Source organism: Ambystoma mexicanum, chromosome 9 (assembly GCF_040938575.1).
Source record: "Ambystoma mexicanum isolate Mex_15411 chromosome 9, UKY_AmexF1_1, whole genome shotgun sequence".
In the NCBI taxonomy this organism is placed as follows: Eukaryota; Metazoa; Chordata; class Amphibia; order Caudata; family Ambystomatidae; genus Ambystoma; species Ambystoma mexicanum.
In genome coordinates, this window is record NC_090931.1 from 363563798 (window position 1) to 363582908 (window position 19111).

The 19111-nt window shown below is 49.1% G+C and overlaps 1 protein-coding gene across 1 annotated transcript in view; it reads left to right on the plus strand.

Moving 5' to 3' along the window:
* BUD23 (BUD23 rRNA methyltransferase and ribosome maturation factor) overlaps positions 1-19111 on the plus strand; it is a 111306-nt gene that overhangs the window by 76084 nt on the left and 16111 nt on the right. Inside the window, exon 11 of the mRNA XM_069614795.1 lies at positions 1428-1517. Within this exon, the coding sequence (XP_069470896.1) occupies positions 1428-1517 (90 nt within the window). The remainder of the gene's footprint in view (positions 1-1427; positions 1518-19111) is intronic.

A 19111-nucleotide genomic window follows, 5' to 3' on the forward strand; every position in this document is an offset into this window, starting at 1 on the left:
TGAGATTTATGTAGATTAATGAGATCTGCCTTTTTCCTTTAGAAAATAGGGAGAGGCTCCTTTAAGGCACACCATATACAAAGGAAGGTCATGTGGTGATATCCCTAAGAAGGGAGATGTGCTACGCTTAACTCCGGCTTTTTTTAAAAACACTCCGAGCCATGGGGTGATTTGGTTGGTCGTTTCATCATGTAGGATCAAACTGAACCATGCAATGAATTGTGCGCACATAAAACACATTATTATTTTAAACACGGTGTCAGGTTGCAGGATCTGGCATTTGGAAAGCAGCTTCTCCCCTGCGCCTCTTTAATTCTCCAACACTGAATTGAGCAGCGAAGGGGAGAGTATTAACTTCGATCTTGGGTATCCTGAATTCATTCATAGATGGCCGCGGCTTTGCGCGCTAGTGTGAACAGCCCTTTGCGATCACTTGATCGGAAAAATGAAAGCTAAGGGTAGGAGCCTAATACCAATGCCGGTCCGCTTCCTGTTTGTATAAATGAAGGTGTTTTCACGTATATGGGAAGAAAAAAAGCCTGAGGAAGCTTGGAATACAAGCAGAACGCGTGGCTCCACCCTGGTGGGGTGAGTGTTTTTACAACCTGTATGTCAGCAAGCGAGGCGTGGGAGAGATGCCTACCCTTTTAAAGCCATTAGGCAGTGTTGGTTGCACAAGATTTTTTGTAATTAAATAAAATGCTTTTTGAGAAAGCGGTTTGGTCGTGTGTGCAGGGATTATTGTTACATGTTGTTGGTTTTTTTTTTGAAGTGCTACAAGCTTCAAAACGTGTGTTTTACATATATATAATTTTTTTTTTAATAAAGCTGTATGCTTAGTTAAATTTATAACTAACGCAGGTGTAAATATGAAAAAATAACAAAGGGTTTCCCAGTACACAGTCCGTGTTCCCTCATATAACCCTCTCTAAATCTCTTGGAAATGGCTAGTGCAGTTAATTGCATGTGGTGCAGAAAAGGGCCGAGGTGGAGTCCCAGGGCGGAGCGTTGTCACGCCCATACTGCGCACTTGTTTTCATGTAAATTAAAGGTGAAGCGCTTGGTTTGTTTTGTTGAAAAGGCTCTGGGAATCCCCTACAGTATGGTGGAGAGGGATCCCTGGAATAGAAATACAGTGGTCAGTAGGCCGAGTAATCTTTCCTTTATACAGAATTGGCCCCCAGTATGTATGCTTCCCCGCCTACTGATTTGCCTATATCCCTCTACTTTTTTGGGTACCAACTCAACCTCTTTCCACCCACTTTCCCCCATAACACAGAAGACGCTTTTTCTTCCCAAAGGCAGGTAGGTGTGCATGTGACAAACTGACAAGGTTTAAGGGTGCTGCTAGTGGTTAAGACAATGTTGTGTTCCTTGTCTAGCATCCTTCATCTTGTGACGGGCTTTCTTTTTCTCGATCTGCACAGGATACGGTTCCGAACGTCAAAGGGAAAATCTGCAAAGAAAAGTAAGGACTGGATCTTGGAAAAGAAAGAACGAAGAAGGCGGCAGGGAAAGTAAGTGTCATTTTAGAGTCAGCCTTGACCTGAGCAGAGCAACTAACTTAAAAGGTAGTAGTAACCTTTATATATTGACTAGCTGTACCTGGCCTATCGTGTGGCAATCTAGCGCTCGGGCAGACTCGGCCAGTCTCTGTGTCGCAGTCCCGACTCGCTTGTGTGGGCGTTGGTTGCAGAATCAACAGGTGGTGTTTCCTAGTGAGGGAAGCCAGCTGGTTGCATTTCTTCCTGTGTTTTGCTCTGGGTGGGCTGGAGCTGCAGAGCTCTAAACAAGTACGCACCACGGTGAGTTGAGTAGTCTCCATTGGAAAGCCCCCTTTGTTTAATTCATATATGGTTGCCTACAATGAGGGCTGTTTTTTTATTTATTTTTAAAATATTGGTTATAGTGAGCACACTCTAAAATGGCCGTGGCAACACTTCTTTAAAAGGCATAAAGGAAGTCTGCATGAGCACCAAATAACAGCCACGTGTTTCTTCTGTGTTGGAATTTGTCGGGTGGTTAATGCACATAGAAATTCGTAAAATTGTGAGTGCTAGTAAACTCCCAGCAGGCATTAGCCCAGTCCATCATAGACACTGAAGTGATGAAACTAAGGGGATATTGGTGGGGGCGGGGTTGGGAGAAATGATTAGGTGCCCAGTGGTATATTTGTTCATTACAACAGTGCTTGAGATACAAATGATATAATACATGGTTGTTTCTACCAGAGGGTATGTTTGTATGTGCTCTTTCACTGCCTGGCGTTCTCATATAATTCTGAACAATAGTAAAAAGAAAGGAATATCTAGATATTTATCTGAAATTAAATCCAAATGTACTAAGTTGCAGTGCACCCTTAGTTTTTTTTCTGTTATGCAGACAATTAAATAAAAGGTGGCAAAACCTAGGGAGTGTTCATGCCAGATCTCAAAAGAAGACAAGCTTTCCAAAGTATATGGACCACTTTGAATTTTGGTGAGGATTCGTCCGGGGGGGGGGGGAGAGTTATAGGGGGGTCCCAAAATTTCTTTTTTTCCCCATAGACTGAATGGGAAATTTTTTTTGCTCTCGCCTACAGCCAAAAACCGCTGGACGGATTTTCACCAAATTTGGACCAGGAGCAGCGGCTTAGTCCCGAAAGCGTGCTTTTGCAAATTTGGTGAAAATCCGTCCGTAGTTATTTTCAAAATGACCAAAAAGTAGGTAAAAAAAAATTAGTGATATCTGTGTTCGCTTCGCAGACACACTTCCCTGTTCGTTCCGCGGACAGGACAGGGATTGGGCAAGCGGGTTGCGTGATGTCCGCGGACATCAGACGTGCTCTCTCATTGGATGCGGTGAAAACGTGCAGTGCGTCGTGGCTTCAGAGACGCCCGCCATCTTCTTTCTTTCTCGCATGAGAGGCTTTAGGCTTTGTCAGGTCAGCAGGAGTGGGATCTGCCACCTGCACAGTAAGTCCCCCACCCCCCGCTCATGCTCCATGTCTGCCCTGTTTCTCCAGCCCCCGCTCACGCCATCGGCACACGGTGGCCAGCGGAGGGCCGAGGAGCGGGATCTGCCGCCTGCACACAAACTAATGTCCGTGTTTTTGTCTGTCTCCCCTTCCCCCCACTCATGCCCCGTGTCTCTCCCCTTCCCCCCCACACCCTGCTCATGCCCCGTGTCTCTCCCCTTCCCCCCGCTCATGCCCCGTGTCTCTCCCCTTCCCCCCACACCCTGCTCATGCCCCGTGTGTCTCCCACCCCACCCCCGCTCATGCCCCGTGTCTCTCCCCTCCCCCCCACCCCCTCTCATGGCCCGTGTCTCTCCCCTTCCCCCACCCCCCGCTCATGCCCCGTGTCTCTCCCCTCCCCCGCTCATGCCCCGTGTGTATCAACTCCCCCACCTCGCTCATGCCCCGTGTGTCTCCCCTTCTCCCCCACCCCCGCTCATGCCCGTACCCCGCTCATGCCCCGTGTCTCTCTCCTTCCCCCCCAACCCCCCGCTCATGCCCCGTGTCTCTCCCCTTCCCCCCACCCCCACTCATGCCCCGTGTCTCTCCCCTTCCCCCCACCCCCGCTCATGCCCGTGTCTCTCCCCCCCCCACCCCCGCTCATGCCCCGTGTCTCTCTCCCCACTGTTCCCCCACCTCCCGCTCATGCCCCCTGTTTCCCCTTCCCCTCCACCCCCCGCTCATGCCCAGTGTCTCCCCTTCCCCCACCCCCCGCTCATGCCCCGTGTCTCCCCCCTCCCCCCTCCACCGCTCATGCCCCGTGTGTCTCCCCCCTCCACCGCTCATGCCCCGTGTGTCTCCCCCCTCCACCGCTCATTCCCCGTGTGTCTCTCCCCTCCACCCTCCCCCGCTCATGCCCCGTGTGTCTCTCCCCTCCACCCACCCCCGCTCATGCCCAGTGTGTCTCTCCCCTCCACCCACCCCCGCTCATGCCCCGTGTCTCTCCCCTCCACCCACCCACCCCCGCTCATGCCCCGTGTCTCTCCCCTCCACCCACCCACCCCCGCTCATGCCCCGTCTCTCCCCTCCACCCACCCCGCTCATGCCCCGTGTGTCTCTCCCCTCCACCCACCCCCGCTCATGCCCCGTGTGTCTCTCCCCTCCACCCACCCCCGCTCATGCCCCGTGTGTCTCTCCCCTCCACCCACCCCCGCTCATGCCCCATGTGTCTCTCCCCTCCACCCACCCCCGCTCATGCCCCGTGTGTCTCCCCCCTCCACCCACCCCCGCTCATGCCCCGTGTGTCTCCCCCCTCCACCCACCCCCGCTCATGCCCCGTGTCTCTCCCCTCCACCCTCCCCCGCTCATGCCCGTGTGTCTTTCCCCTCCACCCACCCCCGCTCATGCCCCGTGTGTCTCTCCCCTCCACCCACCCCCGCTCATGCCCCGTGTCTCTCCCCTCCACCCACCCCCGCTCATGCCCCGTGTGTCTCTCCCCTCCACCCACCCCCGCTCATGCCCCGTGTGTCTCCCCTCCACCCACCCCAGCTCATGCCCCGTGTGTCTCTCCCCTCCACCCACCCCCACTCATGCCCCGTGTGTCTCTCCCCTCCACCCACCCCCGCTCATGCCCCGTGTGTCTCTCCCCTCCACCCACCCCCGCTCATGCCCCGTGTGTCTCTCCCCTCCACCCACCCCCGCTCATGCCCCGTGTGTCTCTCCCCTCCACCCACCCCCGCTCATGCCCCGTGTGTCTCTCCCCTCCACCCACCCCCGCTCATGCCCCGTGTCTCTCCCCTTCCCCCGCCCCCCGCTCATGCCCCGTGTGTCTCTCCCCTTCCCCCGCCCCCCGCTCATGCCCCGTGTCTCTCCCTTCCCCCGCCCCCCGCTTATGCCCCGTGTCTCTCCCTTCCCCCGCCCCCCGCTTATGCCCCGTGTCTCTCCCCTCCCCCCAACCCCCGCTCATGCCCTGTCTCCTGTTCCTCCCCACCCCCGCTCATGTCCCATGTCTCCCATCTTCCCCCCCACCCCCCACTCATGCCCCGTGTCTCCCTTCTTTCCACCCCCACCCCCCCGCTCATGCCCCGTGTCTCCTTCCTGTACCCCCACCCCCGCTCATGCCCTGTGTCTTCCTTCTTCCCCCGCTCATGCCCCGTGTCTCCCTTCTTCCCCTCACGCCCCTGCTCATGCCCCGTGTCTCCCTTCTTCCCCCGCCCCCTACTCATGCCCCGTGTCTCCCTTCTTCCTCCCCCACCCCCCGCTCAAGCCCTGTGTCTGCCCTGTTCCCCCCCACCCCCGCTCAAGCCCCGTGTCTCCCTCCTGTACTCCCACCCCCCGCTCTTGCCCCGTGTCTTCCTTCTTTCCCCCATCCCCCGCTCTTGCCCCGTGTCTCACTTCTCCCCCCACCCCCGCTCATGGCCCCGTGTCTACCTTCTTTCCACCCCCCACCCCCCGCTCATGCCCCGTGTTTCCCTTCTTCCCCCTCACCCCCGCTCATGCCCCGTGTCTCCCTCCTGTACCCCCCACCCCCGCTCATGCCCCGTGTCTCCCTTCTTCCCCCCACCCCCTGCTCATGCCCCATGTCTTCCTTCTTTCCCCTACCCATGCCCCGTGTCTTCCTTCTTTCCCCTGCCCACCCCCGCTCATGCCCTGTCTCCCTTCTTCCTCCCCACCCCCGCTCATGCCCCGTGTCTTCCTTCTTCCCGCCCCACCCCCCGCTCATGCCCCGTGTCTCCCTTCTTCCCCCCACCCCCCGCTCATGCCCCGTGCCTCTCTCTCCTGGTCTTCCCGACCCCCCGCTGATACCCTGTTGTGTTCTCTTTATACACCCCGCCTTCTCTTTCGATGGTGTCCATCTTGGTAAAAGATTTTCCTTCCTACACCGGGACGCCTGCCTGCGGCGTCCCGGTTTGGGAAGAAAAATCTTTTTTTTTTTTTTACCACCCCGGGTTCCCACTTTGAGAACCTAGGATGCTAGTGGTCTTCCTCCATTGAAAAGGACGTTATGGTTACGTTGCGCTACTAAAAACCTATGAAATTCAGTAAAAAAACTTTGTTAAAGGGACGTCATGGTTCCAAGTAAAACCGAAAAACCCTTGAAATTCGCCAGTTATGGTAAGCTAAGCAACCATAACTCGCGCCACCACCGTGCACTGCTAAGACTAACACCCACGACATCAAAGATGACATCACAAATGTTTTCTTTTGATGACATATCTAGGCCACATGGTTTTCTTCAGTAACAGTCAAACTAAAAATTGTATTTTATTTGTAGACGTATCTTACAAGTAGGTTCTTATAGTAATTCCCTTAGAGTCCAGTCACCACATATGAAACATATACATACGGGAAGACACAAGCTTTAAAGACAGCAATCCTTTTTGTGCATAAAGATAATCAATGGACTTATCAGTACTTTCTAATAGTTCTGTTGTTTTTTTTTATGGCTGTACTTTCCCTGTATATGGTCATATTTGTATACATTGTACTCGCACTACTTTCCTTAGGGTCCAATCACATCAAGTGATACATATACATAGGGTAAATAGCAGCTTTGGAACAGAGCAATCATTTATTTGCATGAAAATAATCAGTTAGGTTATGAATTGTTTCTGCTACTACTTGTGCTTTTTTGCTAACTTCACTTTCCCTGTATATACCCATATTGGTATGTGTTTTTGTCGCTTTGTGTTTTGTCTATAGTAATGCAATTATGTAATACATGGGTTTTATTAGCTAATTATTACATATTTCACAGTACACAAATCTATTAAGAAAACAATTATCATTTCTTTATTCAACATATTAACATTGCGAATATTATACCTTCATCTTGTACGCTGCACACAATGCTATGTTTCTGCATTAGTAGCTTAGTATACTGGGTAGAACCCCATAATGGAATGCTATTTATATCAATGCATTGTTCAATGCGCTAATTAGGGTATGATATTTATTGCAATGATCCTTGACACTTTTTTCGCAACATTATAATAAGAATCCCTTGTACACATTTCATGAAAAGTACATACATATGTGATGTCATCAGTGATGTCGTCAATGACATTTGTGATGTCATCTTTGATGTCGTGGGTGTTAGTCTTAGCAGTGCATGATGGTGGCGCGAGTTATGGTTGTTTAGCTTACTATAACTGGCGAATTTCAAGGGTTTTTCGGTTTTACTTTGAGCCATAACGTCCCTTTAACAAAGTTTTTTTCACTGAATTTCATAGGTTTTTAGTAGCGCAACTTAACCATAACGTCCCTTTAACAAAGTTTTTTTACTGATATATATATATTTATGTTAGTTAATCTGCTTAGAATCACATGCTGTGCATAGTCCGACATCCATTGGTCACTGCAGAGTATTGCATTTTGTTTTTCGTAGTTGAAAAGGGGACGTCGACAAGGCATGTCTGTAACACTATCCCTATAGTGACGTGCAGTGTACCCACAATCCCTCACGCGTCGAGGTCCCTCAGATTTTTTTTTTTCCGCCCAGATATTGGTCGCCTATACATGGAGCTCCTCGAGAGACATTGCAAAAACTTTACTTGACCTTTGGTCCCCCGTAATTATTCATTTCTTCACCCCTCCTTCGTCGTCATAGCTGCAAAGCTGTTCACCGCCGATCAAGATCTCCGACGGTGGTGCCTTCAACGGAAGAAGTTGTTCGGTGTTCGCCGAACACGTGGCCTGGCCTCGACAGCCAAATACAGTAGGGAGAGTGGGGTCGTGGGACATTATTATTTCTCTTTGAGAACGCCTTTCCCTTTCCCCTCCTTTTTCCCTCGGGGTTGTTGTCGCATGCGATCTGTTCCTCAGCTATGGAGAGGACACCCTTTAGGTTTTGCCTGCGTTGTAAGGGCAAGTTTACCTGGAAAGACGAGCATAAACGGTGTAACCGTTGCTTGCCTCTCGACCGCAAAGAAGACGGCTGTGCGGCCTGTCAGCTACTTAAGGCGAAGACTTTAAAAGGCCGAAGGGTCAAAAGGTGGGCGGCCTACGCCATGTCTAGGTCTGACTCATCACCCACCGCCGCCGAAAGTGACAAGGAATGTGACAACACGACGTCCGTTTCGGAAGTCGTAGACCTCCCTAACGAGCGTTCACGCTCCTCGTCGTCCGTCCCCGGCCCGACAAGCTCGGCTCACGCCCTGCTTATGGGGATGAACACCCCGGCGACAAGGACGCACACAGAAAACACTCCCATAAACACATAACCCATGGCACTTCCTTTTTGAAGACGAAGAGGGTGTTAGCGCCAACGGAGACGCAGGTCCTACCGGCGGCCTCCTCAGCCCGTAAGAGTCTGAAGCCCCCCTCGCAACCGCATATGCGACCAGCGACTGGGCTAACCCCTGATAAGGGCGCTACCACTAAACCGCCAGACGCGCACCGCCAGAGAGCGCCCGTTGGCGTAGAGCAAGCGACGCCTGTAACGGCGACGCCGGAGGTACCCTCGACAGAGAGCTTAGTTGTCGAGAGCCTGGCTAGGATCATTTCCACCGATAGCCTAAGACGGACGACGAAAGATGCGTCTGTTACCGCTCATAAGGCCCGGGAGACGCCAAAAAGACCAGAAGGCAGGCAGGAACCTCCCGCTCCGTCGAGAGGGACTCCTAGCATACCAGAAGGCTTTTCTGAAGGCGAAGGAGACCTCGCTTCGACGTTATGGGATAGGTTGAAGCGTTTCCTAACGGAAGGCCCTCCCTTTCCTCCCCCGGACCGTTCCGGAGTACCTCACGAAACCCTAGAGAGTCCGGTTCTGTATGGAAAGGTTTATAGAGACTCAGAACCTTCCAACACCTAAGAGATCAAGAGAGGGACCTCAGGAGGATCCCAGGGCCAAGTACCCCAGGCTGTTTGATCCACCCCAAGAAAATGTAGATTTATATGACCTCACTGAAGAGGACACCCACTTTCAGGAGGATGATGAATTCCTAGGCAATGAGGGGGAAGAAAACCTACAGGAGGAAGGTTTTGATGACAACCCTGATATGGGTGATGGGGGCTTCGGAGAAGACCCAGAAGAAGGGGCCTCACAGCCCTGGCAGTCCCCGTCAGTGTTTTCAGACCCTGAAGCCCTAAACCTGTCCCCTCCAAAAGACTCGCCTATTAGGAATACATCGCCTATAGATGATCAACCCACCTTTAATGCACTTCTACGTAAGGCAGCAGCGCATTTTGAAATCGAAACTGGGGAAACTTCTCCTGACATCGACTTTGTCGAAAAAATCATTAAGGAGAAACCCCCTGTCAGCCAAACTATTCCCCTCCTCTCCTCAATAAGGAGGAGAATTATTCCTTCACTATCCACTCCTGCGTTGATCAGAGAGGTCAACCCTAGGATAGAAAAATTGTTTAGTCCTCCTCCATCGGACCCTTTATACATCAGGGACCACTCTGTACCAGACTCCTTAGTGGTGACAAATACCAGGAAGAGAGCAGGGGTGCCGCTGTCAACTACCAAGGCACCACCAGATAAAGAGGGTAAAAAATTATATGCCCTCGGAAAGAGGATTACAGCCTCAGCTGCCTTTTCCGCAAGAATTGCCAACAATAACTCCTTGCTGGCAAGTTACTCAGATGCAGAATGGAGCAAACTACGTAAGGACATTGAGGAGGCACCGGAACCACTTGCCTTTAGTCAACCAAAGCATCATCAAGAATGCCTTGGTTGCTGCAGAAACGGCCGGGCGTTCTCCAGTACAAGGAATCCTGCTGAAACGCCATGTATGGCTACGTAATTCAGGCTTTAAACCTGAGACGCAAGCATCTTTTATTAACAAACCTATAGAAGATGCAAACCTCTGTGGTAAAGCGGTGGATGAGGCTTTAGAAACCGCAAAGAAAGAATTTGGACACTAGATCAAATTTCAAGGCCTCCCAACAAACGTGTTTATGGCAATAAGCGTTTTTTTCGAGGCCAACGCCAGCATCAACAACAGCAGCAGTAATATTCTGCAGGTAACTGGTCCTCTAACCAAGGCACCAGTGGACAATATAACCAAAGAGGACAACGTCGTGGCAAGGGAAGAGGTCGGGGTCCCACCCCTAGAGGTTCCCAAGCCACCAACACCAAATGACTCAAAGATTCGGGTCCCCTCCCATGCTACGCCGGTCGGGGGCCGGTTAACATCCTTTCTTCCAGCATGGGAGGGTATAACATCAGACCGCTGGGTACTATCAAACATAGCCCGCGGCTATTGTATAGAGTTCAACAAATCCCCTACGTACAGACCCCCGAGGGGACGGCGCTTGTCTCTGGAACACCTTGCCATCCTTCTTCAAGAAGTGGACCAACTACTAGAAAAAGGAGCCATAGAGGTCGTGCCTCTATCCCAGGTAACGGAAGGTATTTATTCAGTGTACTTCCTTATACCCAAAAAGAACTTAACCATGCGCCCTGTACTAGATTTGCGCCCTGCAAACAAATTAGTCAAACCTCAAAAGTTTCGTATGGTTACTCTACAGGAGGTAATCCCCCTGCTTTCTCAGGGAGATTACATGACAACACTGGACATGAAAGATGCATACTTTCATATTTTAATGATGCTAGCGCACAGGAAATACCTCAGGTTCATGATAGAGGGCAAACACTACCAGTTCAGAGTGCTACCCTTCGGCATAGCATCAGCGCCAAGAGTATTCACGAAAGTACTGGCAGTGGCAGCGGCCCACCTGCGCAGGTTGTCCATCCCAGTATACCCTTACCTCGACGATTGGCTCATAACGGGGGGTTCTTACGAAACATGCTTCGCAAATACCCAAAAGACTGCAGACCTTTTGTTTCAACTGGGCTTCTCCATCAACGAGAAGAAGTCTAGCTTAGACACCAGCCAGATCAAACAATTCCGAAGGGGCTCTAATTCGAACAAGGGACGGCCTCGTCTTCCCCTCCAACGAGAGGGTCCAAAACATGCTGTTTCAGATCCCTCAATATGTGGCCGGTCGAGAGGTGACGGTACGCAAAGCGATGCGCTTACTAGGAATGATGGCGTCATGTATTTATTTGGTACCTCACGCACGCCTGCGCATGCGCCCAATGCACAAGTGGCTTAACAGCCAGTGGTGTCTGTCCAGCGGACAATGGGACGATCTAGTGGTGGTCTCGCAGGCCTTGGTTCTCTCGCTACGGTGGTGGTCAAAGGAAAACCTGGTAATGGGGAAATCATTCGCCACCCCCGCAGTGGAAGCCACTCTGACCACAGACGCATCCCTCACAGGATGGGGGGCTCACCTATCCCATCAGACTGCTCACGGAGTCTGAACTCCAAGCGTAGCATCCAAGGACATAAATTTACTGGAGCTACTAGCTGTGTTGAAGGCACTGAAAGCCTTCCAGGCACACCTACAAGGGAAGACACTGATGGTCCTCACGGACAGCACCACAGCCATGTACTACCTCAACAAGCAAGGGGGGGGGGGCACTCACTCTCCAGGACTGTCCAAGCTGTCCCTGAACAACTAGAAGTGGGCTCTCGGACACATGTTCCTACTGTCACATGTACCAGGGGAACTCAATCTGCTAGCAGACGAACTCAGCAGAGACTTCCCTCTACCCTCAGAGTACGAATGGCGGTTACACGAAGACATAGTCTGTGACGTCTTCACACAATGGGGATTCCCAGAAATAGACCTGTTCGCAACTCTGGAGAACTCACAATGCCAAGATTACGCCTCCAGGTACCCCCAGAACCAATCCAAGCGGAACGGTCTATCGATACCATAGTCAGGGAAATGTGTTTACGCTCCCCCCTACCCCCCCCCCTCCCCCGACTCCCCTTCTCAACAAGATAGTGCACAAGATGCACCAGGAACAAGTTACCATGATACTGGTGGCCCCTATGTGGGCCAGACAACCTTGGTTCGCTCACTTGATTGAGATGTCCCGGAGATGTCCCTATCCCCTCCATTGAAACTTCCCTGCCCGTACAACATGCTGTCACAGGACAAGGGCAGGACACTACATCCATGCCCTCAGACCATGAACTTAGCAGCCTGGCTCCTGAGATCATAGAATTTGGACATTTACAACTCCCGCAGGGAGGCTAGAAAGCCTAACGCTCGTCACTGTTATTCTAGCAAATGGAAAAATGTGTCATCTGGTTTAGGGGAAGGAGCATCAACCCAGTTGACTGCTCTCCCACACAAATTGTTCTGTACCTGACTCACCTACTAGACTCAGGCTTGGTGTTTAACTCTATTAAAGTCCATTTAGCTGCAGTTTCTGCATACACCACTTCCCAACTTAAGGTGTCGTGGTGGAAAGTCCCAGTTATTAAAGCCTTTATGGAGGGAGTGAAGAGGATACACCCTCCCATAGCTAACCGTGCTACCGGATGGGACCTAAATGTGGTACTAACCAGGCTCATGGGGTCTCCCTTTGAACCCATGCACAAAGCAACACTTAAATACCTCCCTCTTAAGACTGCTTTACTAATGGCCATCACCTCCATTAGGAGAGTAAGTGAACTACAAGCGCTCTCTGTACTAGACCCCTTTGTTACAGTTCACAAAGATAAGGTGGTTCTACGCACACATCCTAGGTTTGCACCAAAATTTATCTCTAAATTCCATGTCAACCAGTCAATAGAACTACCAACGTTCTTTCAAAATCCTTCAAACTTAGGTGAGAAGAGCCTGCATACAATGGATGTTCGCAGAGCAGTGATGTTTTATATGGAAAGAACTAGACCACTGAGAGAGACTAATCAGTTCTTTGTCTCGGTGGCAGCAGGAAGAGAAGGAGATGCAGTTTCGAAATCCACTATTTCTAGATGGATTGTACAATGCATCACTCTCTGTTTCTCTCTTGCTAAGAGAGAACTACCCTTCAAGCCAAGAGCACGCTCCACTCGTGGCACCAGGGCTTCCATAGCTTTCATTGCAAATGTCCCTCTTGAGTCCATTTGCAAAGCGGCAACCTGGAGTTCTGTTCACACCTTTACAAAACGGACCTCGACGCGTGAGGGATTGTGGGTACAACACACGTCACTATAGGGATAGTATTTCAGACACGCCCGGTCGACGTCCCTTTTCGACTACGAAAAACAAAATGCAATACTCCGCAGTGACCACTGGATGTCGGACCTATGCACAGCATGTGAATCTAAGCAGATACAATCATCAGAAATGCTTTTACGGTAAGTAATGCATTGTCATTCTGTTTGAGATGCATTGGCAAGATTTAAGCTCAAAATATCTTATTATATTTTGAGACTGAGCCGTTAAACATTTGTGGTTGTAGGTACAGTAACAATAGAACGTGTAAACCCATATACAGCTCTCATTAAGACTAGGGAATGTGATCGATCAGAATGGTCATTTTTAAAGGTGTTAGTCTGCATCATAGCTCAGTTAATTCTTGGATGTGTGTATGCCAGGGATTTAGTATCCAAGTTCCCGTATGTTTGCGTATTTCTTTATATTGTTTGACATAAAGGCAGTTGTTGGTCTCCATCGATTGTCATTTAAGCAGTAAATTGGTAATGGAATTTGCTTTTCTAATTAAACAATAAACCCCATATAATTAACTGCAACAATATTGGGTATTTTCATTAGCAAGTGCTAAAAGTGTTCTTTTTAACCAATGGGTGGTTGTTCTGCCTCAAAGGTAATGGATTATAATGTTTTTAGCGTTAGTCGGGGGAAGATTGTAAACGTCTGTAAAGTTTACCAAGTAAAAGTCAGATTATAGTTTAGGTTAATCTAGGCATAGCCGTTTGAGAGCATAAATGATCAGATTACTTACAGATGTTTGGTATCTTCCGGCGAGGCTAGCCTTTAGCCTGGTGCTCTTCAAACTGTCATGTACCTCTTTGGGTTGGGGCAGGGGGCTCAATACCTGGGGATTAGAGGAGTGGGGGTGGGAGGTCGAATCCCACTTGAAGGGCAATCAGTGGCTGCGCAGTTTGAATTGCATGTTAGCCTTTACACCTGCGACTGATGCCTCTTTTGGGATTCTGAGCAATGATGCATTATTTATTAGAAGTAGGTTTTTGTAGTGTTTATAAGTAATGCATAGTCTTGGGCTGGCTTAATGGTTAAAGGAATTTAGGAAATGCTCCAGAGGTAATTATGGAATCTTCTGTAAAATGTGTTACGGATGGGACAGCTTTCTCTCTGTTTCCTGGGACTCAGGCTGGTCACGTATTTCCTCCAAAAATGGTAATCCTAAAATTACAACTCTGTCCCTCCAGAGGCACTTAAGTTTATATGGTCCACATATAGTTCAGACCTACTTTGCTAACGCTATGCTACGAAATAAACATTCCACAGGTTTAGCCAGCAAAAAGTATTCATAGCCTTAACTTTACCTTCGGCTATGATAAAGATACAACAGAGGCCTCATTAGCAGTCCCTCCAGGGAATGCTTGCAAATTTAACCTCTTCAAGGTCCATTGTCCGCATAGCTTCCTAGGTCTCTTCAAAGCCTTTTCTCATAACTCATTGTCCTTTTCAGGCCTTCTTGCGGCCTATGGTCTGTTGCAAAATATTCTTGGGTGTTTCCGTGATCTGTATTCCTCACAATTCTCCTACGTCTTGCCACGAGCTCTGATGCTCCATGGAACACCCTTGCCAGTAATGGGTATCTCTCTTCCCACCCTCATTCAGGCTCCGTTTCAGGTAGACTTTATTCTCGCACTCCTGCCAGGAGTGGTTCTTCTCGGGCGTCATCAGGAAGGGCACAGTCTGAGCGGATTGAGGGGCTGCAAGGGGGGGATCATTTTATGAAGGAATTTGCTTCGCCCTCTGTGTTCCACTAATCTGCATGTCTGGTCCCTGGAATCTGCCAATGCATTCCTTGTCCTGTGGACAAGGAGCAAACTACATTCTTCCATGTAGCAGTTTCCCTGTAGATCCAGGGAGCGATGAGTAGCAAGTCTCCTTCCTCCTAGGCTTTGTCATTTTGCTGCAGTCATCGGCTCAGCCTTATACATAAAGGCTGCGCTATCGACAACTTTTACTCCCTAAAAATTGGCAAATTCTCTAAAAACAGAAAAGCAGACAGTAAACCTACTCCAACAAAAATAGGAAACCAACACATAGAAGCTTTTCCCCCTGCTTTAACCCCCACAGTGGCAGCAATGTTTGGACCAGTAGTACACTTCGTGCAAGAGGAGTAAAACATTATTACTACCTGAAGATATACAAATGTAGCTGTTTTAATGTGCATGAATAACTAAGTGCAAATAAATATCCATTAAAGCATTTCTGTTTTTCAGTTCAAACATGTTTACTCGGTTATAAAGTACTCTCATTGGGAATGGGACTTCCTATTTTTTATTTTATTTTAAGGAGTGAAAATGTGAGTATATAATTTTCTGCTTCAAAATCTTTTCTGGAGCACTGCTCCCACTTCCTTTATACTCCCAGGCTGCTGGGTTTCCTTGTGAGCCGGCCCAGCATTTATTCCTTCATTTCGGGGGTACCCAATGTTTTCCAACTAGGGGAATTGTGAAGATTATCCCATGTTCTGCAATTAGGACAGTGATGTTTTAGCCAATGTTTGGCGTGCAGAAGAATTATGAAGACTAACCTATGTAGTGTTTTTAGAATAATTGTGAAAGATTGCAAATGTATTGCACCTAGAAGTTTCTTCAAGGGTAGTCCATGTATTACACTTATATTATTGAATTTAATCTTAGTGAATGTTGAATAATGCGCTTGTATTGAATCCAGACGAAGGTAGAAAGTAGCCATTGTTTTGAATCTGGGTGGATGTAGAATGTATCCAATGCATACATCTAGGTAATTGTTAGGGTACAGCCAACGTATTGAACCCATCACACTTGGCGCTTATGGAATTTAGCCAAAGGCAAAGCCTCCGACCTTCGCGGTTCTACAATCCTACACCACCTGAAGACACTATGCACAACGCCTTTGTCATAAGAATGCAGCAACTGTTCACAACAAAAATGTGATATGTAGCTGCACCTATAATGACTATACCCCTCTCACATACACACTCTAGATGGCCTCTCGCCACCCATCCACATGTCAGCTCGACATGGGTGGCTAGCAGGGGCTTGGCCACCCCATCATATACTCGAATTGGCCAAAAGGCACACACGCATACTAGCACTTTCCTGAATTTTCCCATACCTGGACTTGGGTCCCCTGAGGGCGTTCAACCTACAGCACGTTGTGACCATTCCAATGGCAAAAGTGGCTTTAAAAATTATGCATTACACCACATGAGAGTCCCATTTCAGGGCTTGTTACTGGCCAGGATTTAATTTGTTGGGATTTGACCTTATGACCTGCTCCGAGGTTTTAAGTATGGGTTGGGATGTTGAGGCCATTTTAAAACTTCCCATGCCTCCGTTAATGGTCCTGCAGTGGTCTTTCTCCCCGTAAACTGGGACTACATTGATACCTGACCAAGAGTAGTACGAGCTGCCTCTTCACTTCAGATGCAAACCTAGGAAACCTTTTCTTTGTGTTTGCAGAGGGTGTTTGCAGAACACTCACTAGTCCCTTATTCTCTGTGACGTGATTTGATTGACAGCTGGCGGTTTGCGTTTGCTTTGAGATTAAAGTTAATTGAATGTCTGCATTTTAATTCCCCTTGCCAGGTATTATTTAGTGAACAGTTATAGCGCTAAAGGTCAGAGTATAACCCTACCAGGGTGTGCTGGGACTTGTTGGCTCCTGATTTATGAGGTAGTGGCATCCTGAAAGGGGATATGGGAATACCATGTCTGAAGGAAGTTCAATCCCAAGCCTTTCTCCAGCATGGGGTCTGGCATGGATTCACATGCTCATGAATATTTCCCGTCGTCCGGCTGGGAATGCTCGGTAAAGAAAAAATCAGTTTCCGTTTTGTTTCTGAAATGTCTTTCTACTATTAACCAATCACTGGTCTCTGGGTCATACTGCCCCCAGCCAATGACTGCCCTCTACCTAAGCCCCTCCTCTGGCAGCCATCTTCAGATTTTTACCACAGATTCAAGTGTTGGAAGCCCTTCTGCTGTAGCTCTCGAGATTTTACTGCGTATTGCGTTTTTTCAAAGAGTTTACTCTTATTTTTTCAGTCAATTCGAGCCTCAAGCTCCACCAATTCTTCTTCAGATCAACCGGGACCCTTTTTGGAATTTTCTACGCCCCTCGAGGGCATGGCCCAGGACAAAGGAGATTCGGCACCTACTGGATCCAAACTGTTCAGGAACTGCCCAGGATGTGGACTGCAGAACATCTTTGAGGACGAGCACTCCCGGTGCCTCTACTGCCTACACGCCGACAAGTCTCATGTGGAGGACTGTGCGCTCTGCAAGAACATGTCCGTCCGGACTATGAAGGACCGTCGTAAATGACTCGCTGACTGGCTGGAGGCGAAGAGCCCAGCAGCAGGTGAGAAGAAGTCCGAGCAGTCTTCTAAGACCTTTGAGGGTGCTCTGGCGACGGGGGCCCAACAAAAGGCCAAGCACCGGGAGTGACGTTAGTTTGGGTTCCTCGGCTGCCGGGCTACAAGAGATTTGCCTGTCCTTTGGCCTTTCTCCTGTCATCTCTGGCGGGATTTTCCATATATAATAAGTCCTTTCCTGGGGACGGCTCCAACTTTCTCAGGCAAAGTGGCATTGTGTGTGGCCGGATTTGAGGGCTGGGACTGTCTGGCCCCAGTCCACATCCATGCCACAGTGTCTGTTGCGGGGCAGATGTGGTGGCCAAAGGCTGTGCATGATTGGACAGCCCATGCCAGTTTGAATGGTGCAGATCCATACAATTTGTGTGTTTGGGGGAGACTCCAGTTCGAATAGTTGATAAAGGAGGATGTTTGCAGCCATTCATCAGATACATGTTGCATCCAAGACCTCTGGACCAGTGGGTACAACCAGCTCGGCGCCCGCTTGAGCATCCTGCCCTTGGAAACCTTCAGAAGTGACCCCAAACCATCCTGTGAGCTGATGAGCTTCCTCGTGGGCTACCTTGCTGCATTGATCACTGTCCTGAGTACGGACTTGGACACCCTACAGATCCTAGACTTGTGAACCAGTGGCCTCCCCATGCAGTTACAGCTCTTAGCATGAAGCACAGCCTTGCATGTTGTTGGGTAAGAGTTTTCATTTTATGCCAAATCACCTTCACCTTTGAGACCCCCAACACATTGTGCTTGTCTTGTGGATTTTTTGACTGTTACTGAGTGAGTGGGAACCTTTTTCCCCACTCACTCCTTCTTTTACTCTAGCTATGGGAGTCTCTCAGATTTGGAGTCCTACTTTCCTCCAACTTCTGGGCATCTACACTTCAAAGTTGCAGCACACAGTACTTTCTAAGCAGTGTTGCTCAGTTGCCCTTTTGGCTTCCCTTTTTAATGTATCTTATTTGCCTTGTGAGATCTAATGTTCCCAAGGATAGGGGGGGTACTTCTTACCTTTCATTTTGTGAGATCAGCACACAACACTGTTGGGTAAGATTTTCATAGTTATAATAAATCTTCCTGACCTGTGTCCACCCTAGACATTTTTGCTTGGACTTGGAAATTATTTTATCTTGTGGGAATCTTTTTTTTTTTCCCCCTCTCACTTAATATTTTACTCTTTGTATGGGTGACCTTTTGATGTCTCTCCATAGTGTATGATTGGAGTTATATTTCCCTATATCTTTGCACTGTCTGTAACGTACTATGGCAGCACACATCATTTTAAGTCCAGTGGCTTCCTTTTTAATTCTCTTATTTCTTGGGTGAACTGTTCCCAAGAAGTAAAGTGGGATTTCCATCCCCCTTATGTTTAGTGAGCCAGCACAAAGTGCCCCCCGACCCCCTGTGGAGTGCTGGGAGCAGGGGGATATGATGTAACCTCTTTCTTACTTAACAGGTAACATTTTTGATCAATTGCAAGTTTACTTGAATGGGTGGTGGCAGTGGTTTTATCTTGTGACTTTTCTTCTCTTCTCACTAGTGGGCTGTTAAATCAGCCTCGGTAATGCACAGAAGGACCACCATTCTGCTGCAATGGTGGGCACCTTCTTTTTTCACCATTTCGTTTGCTTGTTGTTTCTGAGGTCTTCCCCTCCATTCTAGGTGGGAACGACCTAGGTTGAAGTTTTGTCATCAGCGGGAATCCTTTGTATTCCCTGCCAAGGATCCAGAGTGTCTGATAAGGCAGGAAGCGATGGAGGCGTCCACAACTCTGCAGCCCTTTCTTTCACCTTGCCTGATGCGGAGCT